This window comes from Fulmarus glacialis, unplaced genomic scaffold, assembly GCF_000690835.1.
Source record: "Fulmarus glacialis isolate BGI_N327 unplaced genomic scaffold, ASM69083v1 scaffold1196, whole genome shotgun sequence".
NCBI lineage: Eukaryota > Metazoa > Chordata > Aves > Procellariiformes > Procellariidae > Fulmarus > Fulmarus glacialis.
This window is the reverse complement of record NW_009217262.1, coordinates 4,407-25,284: the sequence shown is the minus strand read 5'-3', so window position 1 is coordinate 25,284 and position 20,878 is coordinate 4,407. Positions and strand designations below refer to the sequence as shown.

The window sequence follows — 20,878 nt, the reverse complement described above, 5'->3', positions numbered from 1 at the left end:
TTGGATTATTTCTGGCTCAAAAGAAGGGTTATAGCATTGGCACAGCTTTACTTTTTCCACTGTCCTGCCTGATATACATTGCTAAGAAGCAGCATTATATTGGCTTTGTAAAGGGCCAGTCATTCAAAGCAACTCCAGCATCTTTATATGATACTGCTTTTCTGTTTATATGTATACTTAGGAGGTTTTGATATGGATGCATTAAATGAAATTGTGGTCTTTTTCAGAGCTTGACAATTTTTATGCATTCTTAGATCAGCATCTGATCAGGCCTAGGCCATCCAGCAGGACAGTTTACTGCCTGATCACTGCTGGAAGCTAGGCTTCTTATGTGAAGTCTATGAGGAGCAAACCCAGTTCCTAAGAAAGCCTGCAGATCTGCCAGTTGCCACGTAAGAGATGCCTGCCAGGTCGTGAGTGAGGTACAGGACAGGTTTGACAAATGGCTAGAAAGTTTTCTTGCCTGTGCCCTCTATTTTTACCCACTGCCGGTAGTTCTTCCTGGGTATCAAATTCACCCCAACACAGAAACAGGCATTGGACTCAGCAGCTAAATCCTTAGGCCCAGACACTAGCCCTTAGGGCACTAGCCCTTAGCCCTATCCTTAGGCCCGTAGCACTCAGACAGTGCTACGTATGAGCACAGTCATCAATATCCAGAAGAGCCATTTTGTAAAGATGACAAGATTTTTGGAAGGGCTGATAAAGGTTGTCCATCAGCCCAGTCTTTAACTCTCTGAGACCAGGAGGAGACAGAAGGGCTGTAGCAGGCAGTATTCTCCTGTGCTCCGGGCTTCTGTCTGCTAGGACTTATCTGGCACTGTCATGCAAAAGACCAGACTAGAGAGCCGCTAGTATTGAGCCCCAGTGCTGTTGTTTTCCTGCATAGTCAGATCACTTGGGAAGGGAACGTATAGCTCTGTGAAAGAAAACAAGCCTTCCCCTTCCTGCCCCTTCAACGCGCAGCTGTAGGGTCCCTCAGTGATGTGAATTCTTTTTTTTAATTGTCATTCTTGGTGCCAAAGGCTTCCTCTGGCAGTACCAATGAAGTGGAGACAGAGATGGGTCTTGTCATCGGCCATGCCTACTCAGTGACTGCAATTCGGAAGCTGCGCCTTGGAGAAAGGCTCATATTCTCTTTTAAGGCAGAAAAGCTGTTCATGATCAGGCTGAGGAATCCCTGGGGAAAAAGAGAGTGGAACGGCGCCTGGAGTGACAAGTAAGTGCTGCAAATTCAGTGTCAAAGGAATGAAACTGTGATTAGGGCCACTGGACGTTAGATGCATGGTTAAACACTGTTGAGGCACAACGTCAATCTGCAATACTCAGTGATGGCTGAACCATTGTGCCATCTCTTCCCAAGTATAGCATTCTCTGAGCAACTGAACACATCCTGGAGGAACCAGGAGATTATGGCTTCCTGGACCTTAGTTTACTGTGTACATCATTGTTCTGGCACACTGGAGCATGACTAGAAAAATAGCCTACGATTAAGGTGATGAGTCAAGAACATGAGGTTTGTTCCCAGCTTCACCACTGAGTTTGTCTGTGACTCAGTTTCTGATCTGTAATTGCTAGCTGCTGGGGATGGTATAAGTCTTTTATTCTTAGATAATTTAAGTGACTGGTGAAAAATGCTATAAAATTGCCACATTTGTGATTTCTTGAGTTATTTTCTAATGAATTTTAATGTGGGCTGTGAGCTTAGCAGTCACTCCTACAGAGACAGAAATGATTGCTGGAGGGGATGTATTCCATCGCTGGCAATTTACACATGAAAAACATTTAACTAGGATGTTACAGTTCAACACTGTGTTTACCAGCCACTGTTAGCATTTAGTAATGCAGTGTTCTTAACAACAGCATATTAAGTTCTTACCTTCCGTAGCTTAGCTAGCAAAAATCTATTACTTTCAAAGAGTTTGGTTCAGGTGAAATGAGAAGAATGCGCTGAAGAGCTACTATGTCTTGTTTAACTTAAGCCCTTGTGGTTCCCTGCTAGCCGTTGCCTTGGCACAGCTGCCACTCATTCCAGTGGAAGCACTGAGGGGTCTGAGGTCGGCCCATCGTTTTTGGCCTAACAGAATTAAATTGAGAATTTCCAAATAGGTTAAGAAAATGTCTGTTATGGCAAGCAACCTCCCTTCCCTCCTGCCAACCATCTTCAACTTTATCCTCCTTTTGGAAAACGAGTGAGGAATTGTGGCTCTGTTTGCCTAATGTAACACATTAGGGAAGGGGCTCATGCTGTCTTCTATCATGTTACCCGATTTAAGCATCAGACTGCTTGCATTTAGGATCCTGTGCTCCCCTGCAGTCAGTGGAAAGAGGCAGGTGCCTCCAGGGGACAATGGGACAATGCAGAGCACATAAGTTACGTGCTAATGCAGGCAATGAAGTGTCCGTGCAGTGTAGTGTTAGTCTGGAAACGGGACACTAGGCTCGTGCTGCAACAGTTCCTTCTCAAAGGCTCTCTGGGCAAATCTCAGACCTCGGGCCTGTTTTATTTAAAGGAGATTGAAAGACAACGAGAATACTCTGGTCTAAGTGAAGTGTTCAATAAGCTCCTGAGGAGGAAAACCAGGTTTCTTTTGAAGGGCCTTCAGGGAATGGAGTCAATCTCATATGACCTTCCAAACCAGCTGTTTAAGTGTCCTAAGGGAGGGTGTGACAAAGCAAATCAATAAGGTTCTTCTCTAGTTGTGCCAATTTCCCATTCATCTCTTTCTTTTTTAGTAGCTTTCAAATCAATTAATGTTTTAAAACTCCTCCTGTAAGCCCGACACTTTACTCCTGAAAATCATCTGTCCTTTCAGTACTCCGATGTTACCTTTATAACAAGGGACCATGAGAGAATTTTACCTGCAATTTTTCTTTCCAGGTAAAAGTAAAAAGTATTTAAGTTAAGTTATTAATCATCTGTGTTGGTTTTTCCTCCCTCTTTTTTTTTTTTTTTTTTTTTTTTTTTGCCTTTTAGTTCTGAGGAGTGGAAGAAAGTCAGCAATTCAGAACGTAAGAGCTTGGGACTCACCCTTGAGAATGATGGAGAGTTCTGGTGAGTGGGAGTCATGTGAAGGGTTTGGAGATACTGGCTACACTGAGTAATTGTCATTAATTCTGCCATTTAACAGCGTCAAAAACAACTTCCCCAAATGGATAAGATTATCCAGTCCTGGCACAAAGTCTGTTTCTTTTAAACTCTCAAGGGATGACAGAGAAGAACAGAAAAAATGGATTAAAAACTAGTAGAACAAAATTAGTAGCTCTTAGTAAATATAAGTTTCAAACACCCTCAAAATCTATTATCTATATTTAGGACATTCACTCAGAATCCAAGACAACACATATGCTGGTTTAGATGACAGAATGCCAAATATTGAACACGCTGTCAATCCTGTTTACTGACTGCTGTGCCTATCTGTAGGATTTCTAGGTCAACCATGGCTGAGGTATCTGTAAATAAAATTGCAGCCAGTGATTTCTGATACTTGTCGGTGTTTTCCAGCATGGGCACGAGAAGTGTTCCTTCTCTACAGAATCTCTAGAACTCTAATAATTTTGACTTTGCTTAAAGCTTAGATACACTGAAGCAGCAACTTCTTCAGTAGATCATCAATACTGCATCGAGGGTGTTGGTATGGCTCCATATGAAAAGTCTTCTGTTTGAATGGCAACTGGAAGCCAGCTGTAGGGTTTGGTTCTGGGCCATTAATAAGCCAGGACATGATGGTAGTTCAGAGATACCAAGCTGTTAGAGGAGGTGAATATTTTTTAACTGCTCTGCAATCCAGTCTTTCACTTCAGCAGGTACAGGTTATAGCATTGAAATGGTGCTAAATAAAAGCTTTGTCCAGAGTACAGAGTTTTGAGTCATGCTCAGGGACAGATGTAACAATGAGGACCGTAATAATGAGGAGCGGATAGTGCTTTGGTTGCAGGTAATCTCTTTTGCCTTTGCAAAATATATGTTATCAAATCCAGCCTGGTAGATACAGCCTACCCTTTAGGCTTAGGTGCTACAACAGAACCAATCCAGAGCTGACCAAACACACTGAAGTGATACTTCTCTAAATAAAGTTCTAAGATAGTGTGATTGTGGCTTCACAAGTATTTCCACATGGAGAGCTTTCCAGTGAATCAGTTTGTCCTCTGGACAGCTGAGCAATGCCTCCTCTTAAATTACTGGAAGATTTTGTGTATTATTTTGGCTCTTTGCGTGAGTATCACTGTTTATTTTTAAATAAACCATTACTTTCCTGGTGTCCCATGGAATAGGATGACGTTTGAGGACTGGTGTAAGAATTTCACTGATGTGGACGTCTGCCGGATTGTGAATACCTCCTACTTCAGTATCCACAAGACCTGGGAGAAGAAAATGATGCATGGGGCTTGGGCAAAGAATTCAGAGCCCCTGCTAAATCGCTCTGGTGGATGCTTTGATAACAAAGAGACCTTCCTTCAGAATCCCCAGGTGGGAATCCCTGTATTTTGTGAGGTATTGAAGTGTATCCACTTTAGCTAGGGCTTCTGAAGTATCCACCCTATTTAGGAGTTGGCAGTGACGACCTGACAGAAGTCTCATCGCCAGTGTCTGTCCTCTGGTTCACTGTATGTTTCAGTGATTTCTGTGAAATCTTTCGGAAGAGTTTAGATATTTGTTTAGGACTGATCATGTTTGGGGCTGATGAGTCAGACACACCAGGATTAGTGAAGTCCTGCCTGGACTTCTTTCAGTTTCCCAGCTGTAGAAAGGCAGCAAGTCTGATTTTCTAATGACAGAACTCCATTCACTTAGCACCCTTAAACAGCCTGAGGATTTGGTCCACTGTATTTAGTTAGTATCCCTTTGCATTAATCTAAGATTCTGAAAGTATCTAGTCTCTTCCCCAAGCTCACCCTTTCATCAGCATCACAGAATTTTCCTTGTCTCATCCTACTTGGTAACTTTCAAGCTATTCAGTTTATCTGTTCATCCATTCTTACTGCATTTCTCACCTTCCGCCCTTCTCAGTGTTGTACATTTTCATCTCAGTGCATGCAAATTCAGGCATAAAACTTCCATTACTGTCCATGAGATCTGAGCACTTACTGCTTTAGTTATTACTTTGAAAATTGACCTTTCTGTTCTTTTGTAATTCACCACATACTTTAGATTAATTAAAGATGTTCTTGTGTCTGCTTCTCTGCACTTGTATGGGAGGTTTCTCTCTGCACCCCTCAATTTTCATAGCAGGATATTGGAGAAGTGTAGCCTTTGCTGTTCAGACTAGGAGTGAATCTCAAACTCCCAGCTCATCCTGTCATATAGGTGTAGATGGAGAAGCAGTTCGTCACTGCTCTGTCTTCTGTCAGTGCCTCATTTCCAGAGGGTGATTTTATTCAAATATTCCTCTGTATGATTCTTGGACATATTCCAAGTGCTTGTCTGGGTCTTTTTTGTAAGTGTTTAGCTGCCACAGAGAGCAAAACATACACGTTACGGTTGAGTGCAATGCCTGATGCAATGGAAGTTATTTTTATTCCAGTGTTATCTCTAGGCTAGTTGATTAAAAGGCTCTTAATAGCAGCGCTGGAACACATTTATGTTAGCTTTGGGCCATTATAAATTACTGTGGCACATACTACCATCGTCTAGAGATAATCTCTGTCTGTTCTCCCTGAGCTGACGCTGAGGTCTCCTGTGAAGTTTATCTGTACAGAGAGGGATTGTGACAATTCCAGTCCCTTTAAAATAAGGGAATTTAAGCCAAGTATAAATGTATTCCTACAGCCACCTGCTGATTTCCAGGTTTACCCAATAGGACAGCTGAAATGTCATCAGATCAAAGATCGTCACAGTCGCATACCTCTTGTCAGACCAAGAGAGCTCTCTTGCACTCTCACAGTTCCCCTTCCACACCTCCTTTTGCCCTGGAACACTCTAGGCTATCTGATAAGGTGACAGTGCATATGGTTCAACAGGGACAAGAATTAAAATGTGCCTTACGAGGTGTTGCTGCATATTTCTATCTTGCTTTTTAGATTCTCTCTGCAGAGGCTCTTTACAACCCCTAGGACTCTTCGCAGGGTCCTGTGCTTTCTCTGCCACGATGTTGATATAGCACACAAATAAGAGTACAAAGCAGCACTGAATTTGTACCAAAAACCAGCCAGCCCAGAATAGCAAGCAGTAGCTCTGTAGGAGGCCAATCTGGACAGTAAATACCGTGAGCAACTAATGAAGCCCAGAGGCTTGGGAAGGTATTGATTTTCTTTCCAATACTGCCTGTGCTTCAGCCAACTCTGCTAGAGGTTGGTGTTTCCTCTATGTGGGTCTGACACTGCCTGAGACAGTGAGGGTCGGGGATTAGAAATGGGATGGTGCCTTATTCTGCAGAGCTCTAACCACAGAGGGATGTGAAATCATTACAGGGGATCGTTCCACAACAATAACCAAGGCAATCTCAGTATCTACCTCAGAGCAAAGCTCAATGGGGATTTGCAGCTCTTGGAGAAGCAGGGAGGGGGGGGATTGAACCACTGATGATATTCCTCTCCATGCTGCCAGAGAATTTCAGCTTAAATCAGAACATGTGATGCACGTAGTACCCAGCTGTGCACCAATGCAGTTTTACGCTTTTATTTTGTTTGCTTCACATTTAAAGGTCTTTGAGGATGGAAGAATACAGCATCTGTCTAAACTTGGCGTAAATAGTGTCCTCTTCCCCTCCACTGGTTCTGACAACTCACATTTGCCCTCTAGATGCACGAAAGAAACAAAATTTAAAGGAGTGTCTAATAGTGAACAAATTTGAATGTTTAATTCTTTGTTGTATAAAGAAACACCTATCTTTTTTGTCTACTGAAAGGGTACATACTTACTTGTGAAATGGTCTGGTAGTGATACTTAATAATGTAAGCAATTCAAGTCTGATTTATTGAGATGGGAACTGCTGCCTAAACTTGAAATAATTTCCTTTGATTGGTCTTAAACTCAAGTTGATTCAAGTTTACTTTAAACAGTTTGGATAAAAAATTTGCATGTTAAAGATGGAGGAATCCTCCTTAGCCCTTTTTACTGGGTACTCCTAAGACTTTCAGGAAAACCGAGAAAGTCCAAAATTAGCATTCCTGTCATTCTTATATTAAATAGAAATTGTAGGTGCAGAACAAAGTTGTGGGTTTTGGGGTTTTTTAACTAAGATTTGGAAGATCCCTTCATTTGCAGGTCCTATATAAAGATGTTTGAAATTTACAGGCCCTGTTTAGATATTTAAGTTAAAAGAAGAATCAGAAATTATCAAAGACCCCATCTGGAGTCTGTTGGTTTAATTTTTTTATCTCATTCCTGATTTATGTACGTATCTAAATAAAATTTAATCTTTTGTCTTTTGCTTTCAGAGGAGAAGTTGTCTTCTGCTGCCTCAACAGTTATTTTGTAATACTGTCTTACACTGTCCTTTATGTGAATTACCTGTCTCAGTGTCTCTGATACTTTCGGTTTAAAGATCCTTATTATTAGCATTAATTTTCAGCTATGAATTTCTGGGAATGTCTGTTATATGGAGAACTCTCCTCCCACCCCCAAATGTATTTTCATTTGCCTCCTTTGTATGCACATATTTCCTTGGTGATGGCTTTATCCTCAGTATCCTAAGGCATTTCTAACAGCTTACCCTCTTCTCTCTTCTACTAGTACGTCTTTGATGTTAAGAAGACTGAGGACAAAGTGTTGGTCTCATTACAACAGGAGGATCGCCGCAAATACAAGAAAGAAGGGAGAGGAGATAGCATCCCAATTGGCTTTGAAATATTCAAGGTAGGCAGCCATCTGCACTCCTGGTTCAGAGTTTGTTCAGCAGTCCTGCTTCATCCTGGCAATGAGATCTTTGGCAGACAGAGGCATGATTATCATGGTGGGGTCTGGCTCTCCTCTCAACACGAGCTTTGCGTGTGTACTGCGCTCAGTCACCAGAGCTGACATTAGACAGACTGTTTGAACTAAATTTAATTTAGTTCAATTCAAACTCTGAACTAAAGGAACATAAGTCAGTTTTCCCTATTGCAAAAGAATTTTAAGTGTTTTTCCTACCCCAAGCTTTGAAGAGAAAGACAGAAAAAATATTAATGCTTGAAACATGGAGGGGTTTTTTTTTCCCTTCTCACTAGAGGCTCCTGCCTCCATTTCATCAGCAAATACAGCCAAGTGAATGAGTACGAACAGTCTGCAGTTTTTCTTTTGCCACTTAGAAAAAAGAGTCAAGAATGTTTTCAAAAGCTGGAATAGTGAGTAGGAAATGAGCATATGTGAAAAGGAACCAGAGGGATCCCAAACAGTAATTTAATTGCACTCCCAGGGCAGATTGAGTAAAATACAAACTGAAAGAAGGAGGAAAGCAAGAGAAACAGCTATGCATCTGCTTTTTCACTGAGGATCAGGATTATCTTATCATCTGTTTCTCTAGCTAGTGGAACTACACTGAGTCTATGGCCCTACCCTAAAAAATAGTCTGTTTTTAACAGTCAGAGCTGCTGACATCTGCATCACACCTATTCATTTGACAATCACCTCTTAACCACATATATTGAGAAGTGTCATTACAGAAAGTAGTGTAATTTACCTTGCCTTGTTCATGCCTGTATATCTAATTTGGAAAGGCTTGGAAAAGAAAATCACACCTTCAGAAAAGTATCAGTGCTCTATCTTTATTTCTGTTCAATAATTTTTCTATTTAAGAAGTGTTCTAACCCACCAGGCGCATTATCATGACTAAAGGCCTTTGGAAGACCATGGCCTAAATTATCTGAAGACAAAAGAGAACTACCAGAAAAGAATGTAGGGCTGTCTTTGCCCCCAGGAGCTGCTTAAGAAGTACATTTATATTTTAACTGTGCTGTGGCAAACATCAGTTCCCTGAAGAGGATGTAAATAGTTAAGCACAGCTTCAAGGCTTAGAACAAAACCTAAGTGGTTATTCTGTGGCTTTTGTATTCAGGAAAGGACAATGAAAATACAGCTGTGTGCATCTGGATTGAGAGCCTGCTGTGTAAGACTGGAATGCTCTCTCTACATGCTAGAGAAAGGAGGCAGATGAATCTCAGCTTCATCTAAGATGGCAGCATAGCTCAGCGGGTGGAGTCCTTGGAGTGTGCATGCATCTCTGAAAGTATTCAAAACTCTGCAGTAGCATCATGTCTCTGTTAGTGGATGCGTGTCTTTGCCAGTCCCAAACTTTCACCTCCACTTAGGGGTATACATGTATATGTAGTGAAGTGCAGAACAGCACTGCTTGGAAGCCTGTGTGGGCTAGCGCTTGGAGCACTGGGTTGCCCATCAGGACTATCCCTGCCACAGCTTCAGTGGGTGAAAAACCATTTGCCAAACCATTTGCCTTTATTGCACATTGTCTTTTCTGCCCATGAAAATCTGTGTGATGTGCAGGGAAAATCCTGCCTGTTAGCTCTGATATCCCTCCTTGCATTAATCCCTATACTGCTCTGTGGCTGTAGGTGGAGGATAACAGAAGCTATCGACTACACAAGCTGACTGTGCAGGAGAGAGTGGCCACATCTCTGTACATCAACACACGCACTGTGTTCTTGAAGAGGATCCTTAAGCAAGGCCGCTATGTCCTTATCCCAACTACATATCATCCTGGCATCATTACAAAGTTTATCCTGAGACTCTTCACAGATGTGCCATCAAAACTCAGGTAGGTTCCACTCACAGCTACATGAGATCTTCCCTTGCCCATATTGGCTGCACTTCCTTGGAAATGGTTGCCTGGTTGCCCTCAAATATCCCTGACTCACTAGCTCATATCACTCCAGAACTAGGCCCTTGAGATGGTCAGGGTCACCTCCAAGAATCTCCAGATGGCTCACTGGGATTTGTGCATGGTCAGGATATTTTTACTTAGGAACCTAGTGGACAATTCAGTTTGGGTATTTTGACCTTTTAGTTTGGCTTTTGTAGTTACTGCCAGTTCTAAGTCAGAATGCTGAGCGCTGGTGCTTGCAGTTACAGTTGATAATTGTTTATTTTTCTGACCATCTCCTTTGAAACCAGTGGTTGTCTGCAACGGCAAAACTAGTGTTTCATGAAATCAGTCCCGCTGAATTTTTTTCTTGCTTTGATACTATTTTCCATGATTTGAAGGTTTTTTTTCCACCACTTTTGCTGCCATGCAAAGGATGACACACATTTGGTTTACTTTGCTTTGCTCTGGTTTTATTTCTTGAGTCTGTCATTTCTGTACCGCAAACTTCCAAAACGGTAGATGAGGAAAGAGTACAAATCTCATGTTCTGAAAATGCCAGATTTCCACAACCATTGATTGTTTGCTTGATATTCATTGCTGCAATTGCTTTTCCCATGATTTTTCAGGGAGCTGAAGGCAGATAAGCCTAAAATGACATGTTGGAGTCTTCTTTGCGGCTATCCACGCAGAGTCACCCAAATAAAAATTCACTCTGCAGAGGGTTTACAGAAGCAAGACAGATCAGGTGGTAAGTGTAAAGTGAGCCTGGAATAGTGGAAGGGGCTTCTTCAGTCCTCTAAAGATGATCTGAGTTGATATGTAAGCAGTCAAAAATTATCCAAACAAACTGAAGATTTATGGGATTTTTTTCAGCCCATTGTAAAATCTGATCAAAAGGAGAGACCTGATGAATAAGATGGTGCAAGAGTTACGTGTCATCTATGCTGGTCCAGACAGGCAGTAGTAGTCAGACCCTCCTGAGAAGCTTTTTGTGGGGATTAGTAAGAAATTCACCATTCAGAGTTATGTGTTTTCTAAATGGAAAATATCCAGGGAGACAGCTGAATCGCACAGACTCATGTAGTGTATTACACTTACCTCAGCAATGTCATTCATGGCCTTCAGAGCACTTTGTTCTTCGTTATCATAAGCTTAATAGCACTTCAGGGAGGAAATTATGGGTTTCAAACAACCATTTTCAGCTGGGTAAACTAGGACAAGGAGAGGTTAAATGACTTGTACAGGACTGTGTATCTGCTTGACTAACCTGATCTCCTTCTGTGACAAGGTGACCCGCTTAGTGGATGAGGGGAAGGCTGTGGATGTTGTCTATCTAGACTTTATTAAAGCCTTTGACACTGTTTCCCACAGCATTCTCCTGGAGAAACTGGCTGCTCATGGCTTGGACAGGTGTACTGGCTGGATGGCTGGGCGCAAAGAGTTATGGTGAATGGAGTTAAATCCAGTTGGTGGCTGGTCACAGTGGTGTTCCCCCCTCTACAGAGGGACCTGGACAGGCTGGATTGATGGGCCAAGGCCAGTTGTATGAGGTGTAACAAGGCCAAGTGCCGGGTCTGCACTTGGGTCACAACAACCCCATGCAACGCTACAGGCTTGGGGAAGAGTGGCTGGAAAGCTGCCCAGTGGAAAAGGACCTGGGGGTGTTGAACATGAACCGGCAGTATGCCCAGGTGGCCAAGAAAGCCAATGGCATCCTGGCTTGTATCAGAAATAGTGTGGCCAGCAGGAGTAGGGAAGTGATCGTGCCCCTGTACTCGGCACTGGTGAGGCCGCACCTCGAATACCGTGTTCGGTTTTGGGCCCCTCGCTTCAGGAAAGACATTGAGGTGCTCTTCTTCCAAAGAAGAGCAATGAAGCTGGTGAAGGGTCTAGAGCACAAGTCTGCTGAGGAGTGGCTGAGGGAACTGGGACTGTTTAGCCTGGAGAAGAGGAGGCTGAGGGGAGACGTCATTGCGCTCTACAGCTACCTGAAAGGAGGTTGTAGCGAGGTGGGTGTTGGTCTCTTCTCCCATGTAGCAAGCGATAGGACAAAAGGAAATGGCCTCAAGTTGTGCCAGGGGAGGTTTAGATTGGATATTAGGAAAAATTTCTTCACCAAAAGGGTTGTCAAGCCTTGGAACAGGCTGCCCAGGGAAGCGGTTGAGTCACCATCCCTGGAGGTATTTAAAAGATGTGTAGATGTGGTGCTTAGGGACATGGTTTAGTAGTGGACTTGGCAGTGCTGAACTTGATGATCTTAAAGGTCTTTTCCAACCTAAACGATTCTATGATTTTATGATCTACACGTTAAAGGAAGTGTCCTGAAGGACACTAAAATGTCTTTCTGGCACCTGGTGTTGACAGTTAATTAGGAGACTTGTCCAGTTGTCATTTGCTTCCTCATTTTCTATTCCTATTCTCCGTCTGTCGGCCTTCATTTTCCATGACCAGTGCGATAGAAGAAGGTAGGCACATCCAGCACTGAGTAGTTGGTAGGGAGAAAGCAAAGGAGCAGAGATACTACAGTGAAATGGGAACAGGAAACTAAAGAGGTTCCTGAAACGTCTGCTGTGGTTTCTCAGATAACTCTTCAGCTGTCTTCAGTTTAAGATGCGGAGCTCAGTTGGATTAATTTCTTGTGGTAGAGAAGGCATTAGACTTAGACCTGCAATACAGTTCATCTTCAGTCTCACAAAGCAGCTGTAAAATTTCTCTCACCAGCTGGCTACAATTTTATTCCAGTCCCCTTTTCATAGTTATTCCTGGTACCCACTGAGTGGTGACAGAATGTACTTTTCACTGTGAAAGCCACTTTCTATTAACTCTGGTTGTCTCTTCAGGGGACAGGAATGTTGGAGGGAAGAGAGATAGAAAATTGATTCAGTTCATTTTTCTTGGTACTTTTCTTGAAAAACAGGAGCCACAAACACCTCAGTCAAACAAGGGGTATGGCTCCACGTTCTCAGCAAGGCAGGATGGATGGATGAGACTGAAGGGGCTATATGTGACAAGAATAGCAGAGCAGTGCATTGAAAAGAGGCAGTATGTTCTTGTTCTTGCCCCGTGAAAGACGTTTTCATTTTAAGGGTGTTGTGGGTTTTTTTTTTAAATTCCTTAAACATTTTTCTCTAACGTTCCCTGCAGCAAAGCAATAAAAGCCAATTCTCCACCCTTAGCATTTCACAATCCTTAGCCCAATTACAGTCTTGACAAGATCATTACAAACAATTGCCTGCAGCTGCCAAAGACCAGGCTTCAGCTCAGAGAGCATTGTGGGATTTGGTGCATTGTGACATGGACACTCAGGAATATACAAATAGGACTTACAACCAATGTGTAATAGATATTCTAACTACAGCATAGCCCAAATACCTTTAGGACCGAGTACTACCACACGTGGTCAGGTTGGGCTGAAGCATCTTCTTCCACTTTGATTTCAGCATCCAGTGTTGGGCTGATGATTACCCTGACAGAACTGGAAAGGTAACCTATTGTGGGAAGAACTGTCTATAGGCAATGCACTCACGATTTTCTGTTTAAACCTAAGCAAAACTTCTGCTTGATTATTTTATCTGCTGAAAAAATGCAGAATTGGGTCAAGTGATACTATTTGTGAATTAATATTGAATTCATCAAGTGGCTGAAAAAAAATCAGTCTATCATTGTCTATTTTTTTCTGAAGTGTTTCCATTTCCCTATGTGAAACAACGTGCCATTTTTAAATTCATCAAAAACATGAAGGGATTTGAACACAAAACCTAAATGAATCTTATTGTTTGACTTTGAATAAAACTTCACCAAAAAAAGTTAAAATATTTTCCTTTTGCATCAACATAAAGCTTTCAGTAAAAGCCTTTTTCTCTTTTCAGCCTGTAGTTCCAAATCTCATCCATTCAGGGGGCACTGAAGTTATTTACTGAGTTACTTCAGTAGCTTCCCCATTATCTTGAATTCTGCTGTGAAATCCCCGTTTGAGTCTTTCTCTATCAGCCTTTTTTTCCTGTAAGTCTCTCCAGCTCACAGAATACATTCATAGATTGTCTTGCAGAATGCCACGTCTTACAGCAGCTTCAGACAAATGAAGAAGGGAGAGTGTGTAAAATAAAAAAACCGTGAAGCCAAATGTGCCCTGCTGACATTTGTGCTACACAATAAAATCAAGCTGTGCAATGACAAGGATAACGCCCATAACTGGCACTCTGCCTTCTAAGGGCACCTTGCTGGGAAATTTGGCAAAGCTCCCGACTGATACTAGAGTCCATTGTTGGTAACATAAGAAGATGGGTATGGTACGTTTCTCACATTTGGGGGTTTTTTTGGTAGATTAAAAGAGTGGATATAGAAATTCCCTGAAGCACTCTGTCTGGCTGGATTGCAAATTTACACTAGGAAGAAATGTGTCCAGGGATATTAAATATCCTGTATTCTAAGATTGCTTCCTAATACTGCCACAATAGAACGCAACTCCTTGTCATCTCTTGTCTCCTCTCTGGATTCACGTCTGGACCCTGTCCCATGCTTATCTCAAGGAGAAATAGCAGCCATGCATTTAAAAAAGACCAGCTTTCTCAGAAGTGAGTTTAGACCTCAAAGTCACACGGGCAGTTACCGAAATACCAGCCTTACCTGCCACTCCTGGAGCATTTCCTGATGTGAACTAGACTTAAAAGTCCATAGCAGCCTCCTGTCTAATCAATATTGTGAGATGAGGGAAGAGGCCACACAGCAATTGTCATTGGGAGTGACAAGTAGAGGTTTCCTTTCAGGTTAGGCACAGTCAATATGTTTATTCAAGTAGAAAATGGGTAGATTAAGTGGTTGTGTTTTCCTGCTGCTAAGAGGACCTCACACAAAGGTTACTCATTTTCTGGAGTGAAGGTTGATGGCAACTTGTTTCTATGTGAGCTGCTGTGTCTGATTAGCCCCACTGCGTTTCACAAGGGTTTCCTGACTTCTCCTTCACCTTCTGGTCTGCAGCATCTCGGCTCTCAAGCTGCTTCTTTTCTTATGCTCAGTCTCTGTCATCTGAATTCCACCTTGTCCAGCCACCTGCCTGGTTTGTCACTATCATCCCTTAGCATAGAGAGAAGACAAAGCTTGATGATAAAGGAGGAGGTTATGATTCATTCTGAAGCTTCTGAGAACTGAGACTCGGCATTACATCTCTGTGACAAACTGTCCTGAAAACATCAGGATGTCTCTATACTCTGACACTGGGGTATGCAGCTGCGGAAAGTAAGAGAAGCCTGAACAGAAATACCTTTTTTTAATATAACTTGGATAGACGGATTTTAGACTGGAATGCACTGTTCTTCACATAAGCTCATCACTGTCATCTGAGAGTTGTGCTTAGCACAAATTCTGAGCAACTTAAACAAAACTGGAAGAGAGTGAAGATTGCATAGTAAGTGCACACCTGGCCTGGTTCACGAGCTGGTTGTCGTCAGAACCCTGCTCCCTGCCAGAGGAAGGTTGTTTAATCTCTATTTTAAATGTTTATTGGAAAGCTCCTCCTTGCTGCTGTCTTTGATCCATTGTCCTGTCTGGAAAAAATAATGGATGATTTGCTGTTGTCAAGAATAGTGGATGAATCTAGCTGCCCACACTCAATTCTGAATGCATACAGGCTGCTTCTCCTGGAAGTACCTCTCTCTGAGATAGCTTGTTCTGAAGTTACCTGTGAGCCAAGTGCAGTGGCAGGTTTGGAAGAAGATGAGGAAGCACTGTGTGCTTGGAGATTTTCTGTCTCTTGTTCCCAAGTCTGTCTTAAAGATTGCTTTCATTACTGTCTGTCACACTCTTTTCCCAAGAGCTTATCTTTGAGAACAAATCACTTTTTTTTCTGAAATTCCGTGTTGAATTCGCACATTTCATTGTCTTTCACCACTTCTTTTCTAAACTAGGTATTGTGATCCCCAGTATGTGACATACCTGGTAAGCAGAGTATCTGGTACCTTTAATGGCAGTTGCCTTGGGAGCAGTCTGAGAAATGGAAGGAGAAGGCAAAAAGCATGCAGTCAAAGCATGAGAAGGGAAGCAGAGAGAAAATGGAGCAGAGATGGGGGGAGGATTTATTGATGCCAGTGGAAAGACTCCCTTTTATTATCCATATTGCAGGAGAAGCTAAGAGGTATCACATGAGCAAAGACTCAACTGCAAAAGCAAAACAACCTGTTGTAATCCCCAAGGCAGTGCTTGTGTCTCAGCACTGTGTCTGCTCTGTTTGGCCCATGCCTTTTTCCAGTGACTGAGTTTATCATAGCTCTCCGTATACCAGTAAGAGTGGTCTAGCTGGAGAAGAGCGGGAATGTCTCTGAGAACTTTTTCTCAAGAACGTTTTCTAGAAAGCCTTTTGTGTTTGGTACAATGCTGAAGGATGTGGATGTTAGATCCTCAGTCCAATTCTCAAAAAAAAAAAAAGTTAGCCTTAGACTACTGTGCATAGATTTCTTTAAGCCTTAGAAATGTCATTACTGTTCAAGTGTTTCTGGCTTTTACAGTTTTCAGCTTTTTCCTTTGCGCTGTTCTTTTGTACAACTTCCCAGTACAACAGCATGGCCATAGGACTGAGGTGAAACAGTTGTTTATACGCAGTATGGTGTTCAAGGCATAGCTGGAGTCATACATGTGCCTGAGAACTGAACCCAGTCCTTCTTCCACTGCCAGAGCAGTTGCCAGAGTAGCAGCTCCAGTTGTTTTCATTCCCAGCTTATGGCGAATACTAGGATGTTGCTTTTCCTCGTTTGTAGCCCTTTCTGCGTTGTCTTTGTACTGTACATAAACCAGGCCCAGAGCTGGAAAGAACTGGGCCAACAGTAGCTGAAAACGTCCCTTGCCTTATCCCACATGTGCAGCTCTCCCGTTTCTTTCTTTTGTCCTGGAATTGGAGCCAGTCCTTCTAATATAACTGACCACTCAGCAATGCCATCATGAGGTCCTGCTGTGCAGGTGCCTTTCATGTTCCTCTTCTACTTCCCTCTTTTTTTCTAGCTCTTTCTGAGAATTTGAATCTGTTTCTTTCAGATGTTAGCTTTCCTTTTCCTTTCACTTAGCAAGTCCCTTCATTAACAGCTCCCTCTTCCAGCAGATATGTCTGTTACCTCTTTAAGCTCTGTGTCCTTTCCCCACCCCTTCTTATGCCCTTTATCTCTTAATTACTGTTAATGATCAGATGTTGCTTTGCTCTTTGCCCTCAGCCAAAGTAGTTGATACCATTTCACGCAAGACCCCATTTTATTCAGATTCATTTTCCAAATCTCTTTGCAAAGGGGGAAGCTTTTCCATCACCACACAGCGTGGTGCTGCCCCATGCCCCAGAGCTAAATCCAGACATTCAGTGACACAGAAAGTAATTGCCTATCAGAGAAGCCAATACATAGCTACCTGCTATAGAAGGTGTGAGATGTTGTCAGGGTAACAGGCCTATCGCATGTCTGGCCAGGTGTAGTCATAGTGCAGCATATGGAAAAATCTGGTTTTTTTCTTGTAGGTGGAAGTAGTTCCTTCAGTTTTGGATGTAGCTGTTACGTGGTTTGTTTGCGTGAGATGTTGGTTATCCATTCTTGTAAATGAGTGACGTGTTTGAGGAAAATCATCCTGAGTATGAATTGTTAAACAACGAAAGCTGCCTTAAAATTATGCTGCCTTATGGCTGTCATGCCAGTGGTGGCATTTTCAAATAGATGTGACGAAGTATGTGTAAGAAATGATCACGAGTCTGACTTGCACTTACACACATTCAGTGGGTTTATTTAAAATCCGTATCTAAAAAGTAGCAAGGTGTGGAAAAACAGATATGCTGTCATTAACAATAGGAATGGACAGAAATAGTTGTGTTGAAATAAAAAAAAATGGTAGTGCCTGTGTTTAATTAAAAGTTAATTAGAAAGTGGAATGGCCCATTCTATTTGAGGATAAAGACAGGTGTTTCCAAATCAGTTCTTGCTCCCTATTGGAATGGAAGGAAAACATCAACATTTGTAACAAAGTAAAAATGTTCAGTGTAAAAATAACAAAGCATTTCTAGATATTGAATAATCTCAGTGGGTTACATATGATTAAAGTGTAATTTCAAACATTAACTAGGACCTATAATAGATACAAATGTGTTGTGATAACATAAACTTCAAAATTACATCGATCCGAATGATAGAACCGAAGAAATTGTCTCAGGTTCCTGGGAATTAAATGAGAAACGGGAGGATTTGCTTTGACAGTTTCCCCCAGAAAACTTGTTGAAACCAGTTCACTCCTACAAAAGTGCACTGTTTGGGTTTGTTGTTTTGGTTTTTTTTTTCATTTTGACAATATTTTGCTTTCTGGAAGAGAAATTGCTTCTTGAAAACTACCTCCTAACACTAATACTCATATCAGAATACAGTAGACAGCTCTTTCAAGACAGGCAGTCTAAAGGTGGGCACTGAGATGTGCATTCAGTGATCTAAAAGCAGTTCTGTGCAGTTCCTGTCCTTGCCCTATATAGGAATTGCAGAGGATGAACGGTTTTTACCTTCCATTTTGGCCCAGGCGCCCAGAACTACGTATCAGATTGGATATGCACAGATGCATTTTGGCTTTCACATCCAGAGCAGTGTCGGGGAGCTTAGAGTGTCACTTTGAAGACTTTCTGTTAGATGAGCCAGGAGGATGCACAGCAAGGGAATGTGGAAAGATCACAATCCTAGTCTAGGAGTGAGCTGGTTTCACAGCAAATGGTATTTGGCTTCCAGCTCTGAGCATCCAGTTGTTACAAGAACGAGGTATTTCACCTCTGCTGGCAGCTAGCAACAGATGTGATGTGCTCTGGTGCCCTGTTCCTGTGCTCAGTAGCAGCGGTGCTGCCAGGCACAGGAGGGGATTGCTTCTGCTGGGTTTCTGGGCAGGTCTCCGCTGCCATTCTGTGTCCTAAGAGCTGTGCTGCTGATTGTGTTTTAGGAGCAGATCCCTATGTGCTTATCAAGTGTGAGAACCAAAACATGCGCTCCCCTGTGCAACACGATACGACCAGTGCCATCTTCGACACACAAGTGATTTTCTACAGAAAGAACATCGACAGTCCTATCATTGTCCAGGTGAGATAAGCCACGCAGGGTGGGCTGCTAAGGCAGGTAGGGGAGCACAACAGCATCACTGGGTTTGATGTGTGCTAACTCTTCCTTCATATGACTGATACCCAGGATAGAAGCGTGAGAACCTCTGCTCCCCTTACTGGGCTATGCCTGGAGGTATTCAGCTGCTCTACTGATTCTCTAGTCTAGGTCTCTTCCATAAAACAACAACTGATGACACTTAGGGATCAGAAGGCATATTTCATTCCAATGCTTTGAAGGAATTTACAGAATTACCTTTTGCCTCATGTGGTACCTGATGAAACAGAAACAAAGAAAAGCAAAGTGTTGTCCAGAGTCAGTGTTTGAAATAAAACCAAAGCTAAGGCTACTATTAAGAAGTTTTTTACCTTGAATTCTAGTCCTGTGGGAACTAGACAACACTGTTTACCTCAGCACTAGCTGGAGAAACAGAGCTTGGTATTTAGATGAGGCAGTCCAGGAAAACTCTGGGAGAGTGTAACGGCATTTCATTTTGATACACACAGTTGTTTAGTATTAGACAAATACTAAGGACTATGTTTTCTTCATCAGTGTAGGGAGATCTTACAATGAATCTGTAAATCAATCCACTGTGGTACATAAGTGCCAGAAATTGAAATAGCTTTATAGCACTGTGTTGCAAGAAGAGATACATTTCTGACTTTTCACTGTCAAATGCAGTACTGGTGCATAGTACTCCTTTGCCATAGTATTCCTCTGAACTAATAGGTATATTCCACAAATATTATAAATAGAAGGAGAATGATAGCAGTGTTATCGCCCAAATCACAGATTGTAGTTATGGATTAGAGGGAACTGATAAAATAGCTGATGGAACATGGTCTGTGTTCTTGGCATGCGCAGGATTGCGTAATCCTTAGTAAAGATTTGATTTACACATGGGACCTCAGCCCATCTCTCTACAGTATGCAGCTCAAACACTTTGACTTTTCCAGGATAACTGAAAGTTAGGTACTAACAAACTTCACAAACCAAACAAAAACTGGCATGTGAGACTAGCAGCAAAACCCACTATTAACACCATTTCAGTTGCTGCTTGCTATATGCCCAACCCCATCCTGAGTAGTGACAAAGGACATGTCCAAGGACTCCAAAACTACTGCTGTCCCTTCCTCTAGCAGTGTGGACCTGGCTCTAACACAGTCAGAGGAAAAGCACTGAAGACACTGCAGAGGTGAGCACAAGCAGGCAGAGTGGCACAGACAGGCTGATTGCATGTAGGTTTTTACTGCTGATGAGCTCGAACAGGTCATTTTTATTCCTCTTCTAGGCAGGCTGTGACCTAGAAAGCAAAAAGCTGCTTTTAGCTCCTTATTTGCATAGTGTATGTAAATAAGCATGCAAATCCAGAATCTCCCACATGCTCTCTAGACAATTAGCTAAATTTAGATGTACGCCGCCTCATTACTGCTTTTTCAAGGGGTTAATGGGGGTGACCCTCCTCCAGCACAACCCTTTCAGGTGGAGTGTGAGAGAAGCACTGCTTCAGCTGGGTTTATTTCTGTTCCCTTGTCTCTAGGTCTGGAACAGCAACATCTTGTGTGACCAGTTCCTCGGACAGGCAGTGCTGGCAGCTTCACCCAGTGACCCCAGAGAACAGCAGACTCTGCAGCTCCGAGGGAGAGGCAGCCGAGAAGCAGCCGAGGTGCCAGGTCACATCACTGTCAAGGTTTTTTCCAGCGATGACCTCGTGGAGTTATGAATACCAAAGCGTTGCAGAGCCAGACAGAGCTGTCACCTCACAGCAGGGGGGGCTTGTCTGTGCTTTCTGTGTGAATGACTTGGGAGCAAAGGTTGCACATAATCATAATCGCTTTAAAAACAAAAAGCCCTCTAACTCTCCACATTATCATGGATAATGGGGAGAGAGGCTTTTAAAGGGGAAGAATACATATTTATACATATATATGTTCATGATACAGCAAATACAGTAGAAGAGAGGCCAAACTAAATGTTAGCAGATAAGCTCGTTAAGATGTGACTATCTTCCACAGCCGCATCTTTCAGGAGCTCTCGGCACATAAGCTG

The 20,878-nt window shown here is 42.5% G+C and overlaps 1 protein-coding gene across 1 annotated transcript in view; it reads left to right on the top strand.

The window, feature by feature from the left end:
* Positions 1-20,645, top strand: part of LOC104078081 (calpain-5-like) — a 58,849-nt gene extending 38,204 nt beyond the window's left edge. Inside the window, exons 5-12 of the mRNA XM_009579590.1 lie at positions 1,026-1,219; positions 2,978-3,055; positions 4,276-4,471; positions 7,676-7,798; positions 9,490-9,692; positions 10,367-10,488; positions 18,675-18,811; positions 20,370-20,645. Coding sequence (XP_009577885.1) covers positions 1,026-1,219; positions 2,978-3,055; positions 4,276-4,471; positions 7,676-7,798; positions 9,490-9,692; positions 10,367-10,488; positions 18,675-18,811; positions 20,370-20,552 — 1,236 coding nt within the window. The 3' untranslated portion in view covers positions 20,553-20,645. The remainder of the gene's footprint in view (positions 1-1,025; positions 1,220-2,977; positions 3,056-4,275; positions 4,472-7,675; positions 7,799-9,489; positions 9,693-10,366; positions 10,489-18,674; positions 18,812-20,369) is intronic.
* The last annotated feature ends 233 nt before the right edge of the window (positions 20,646-20,878 follow it).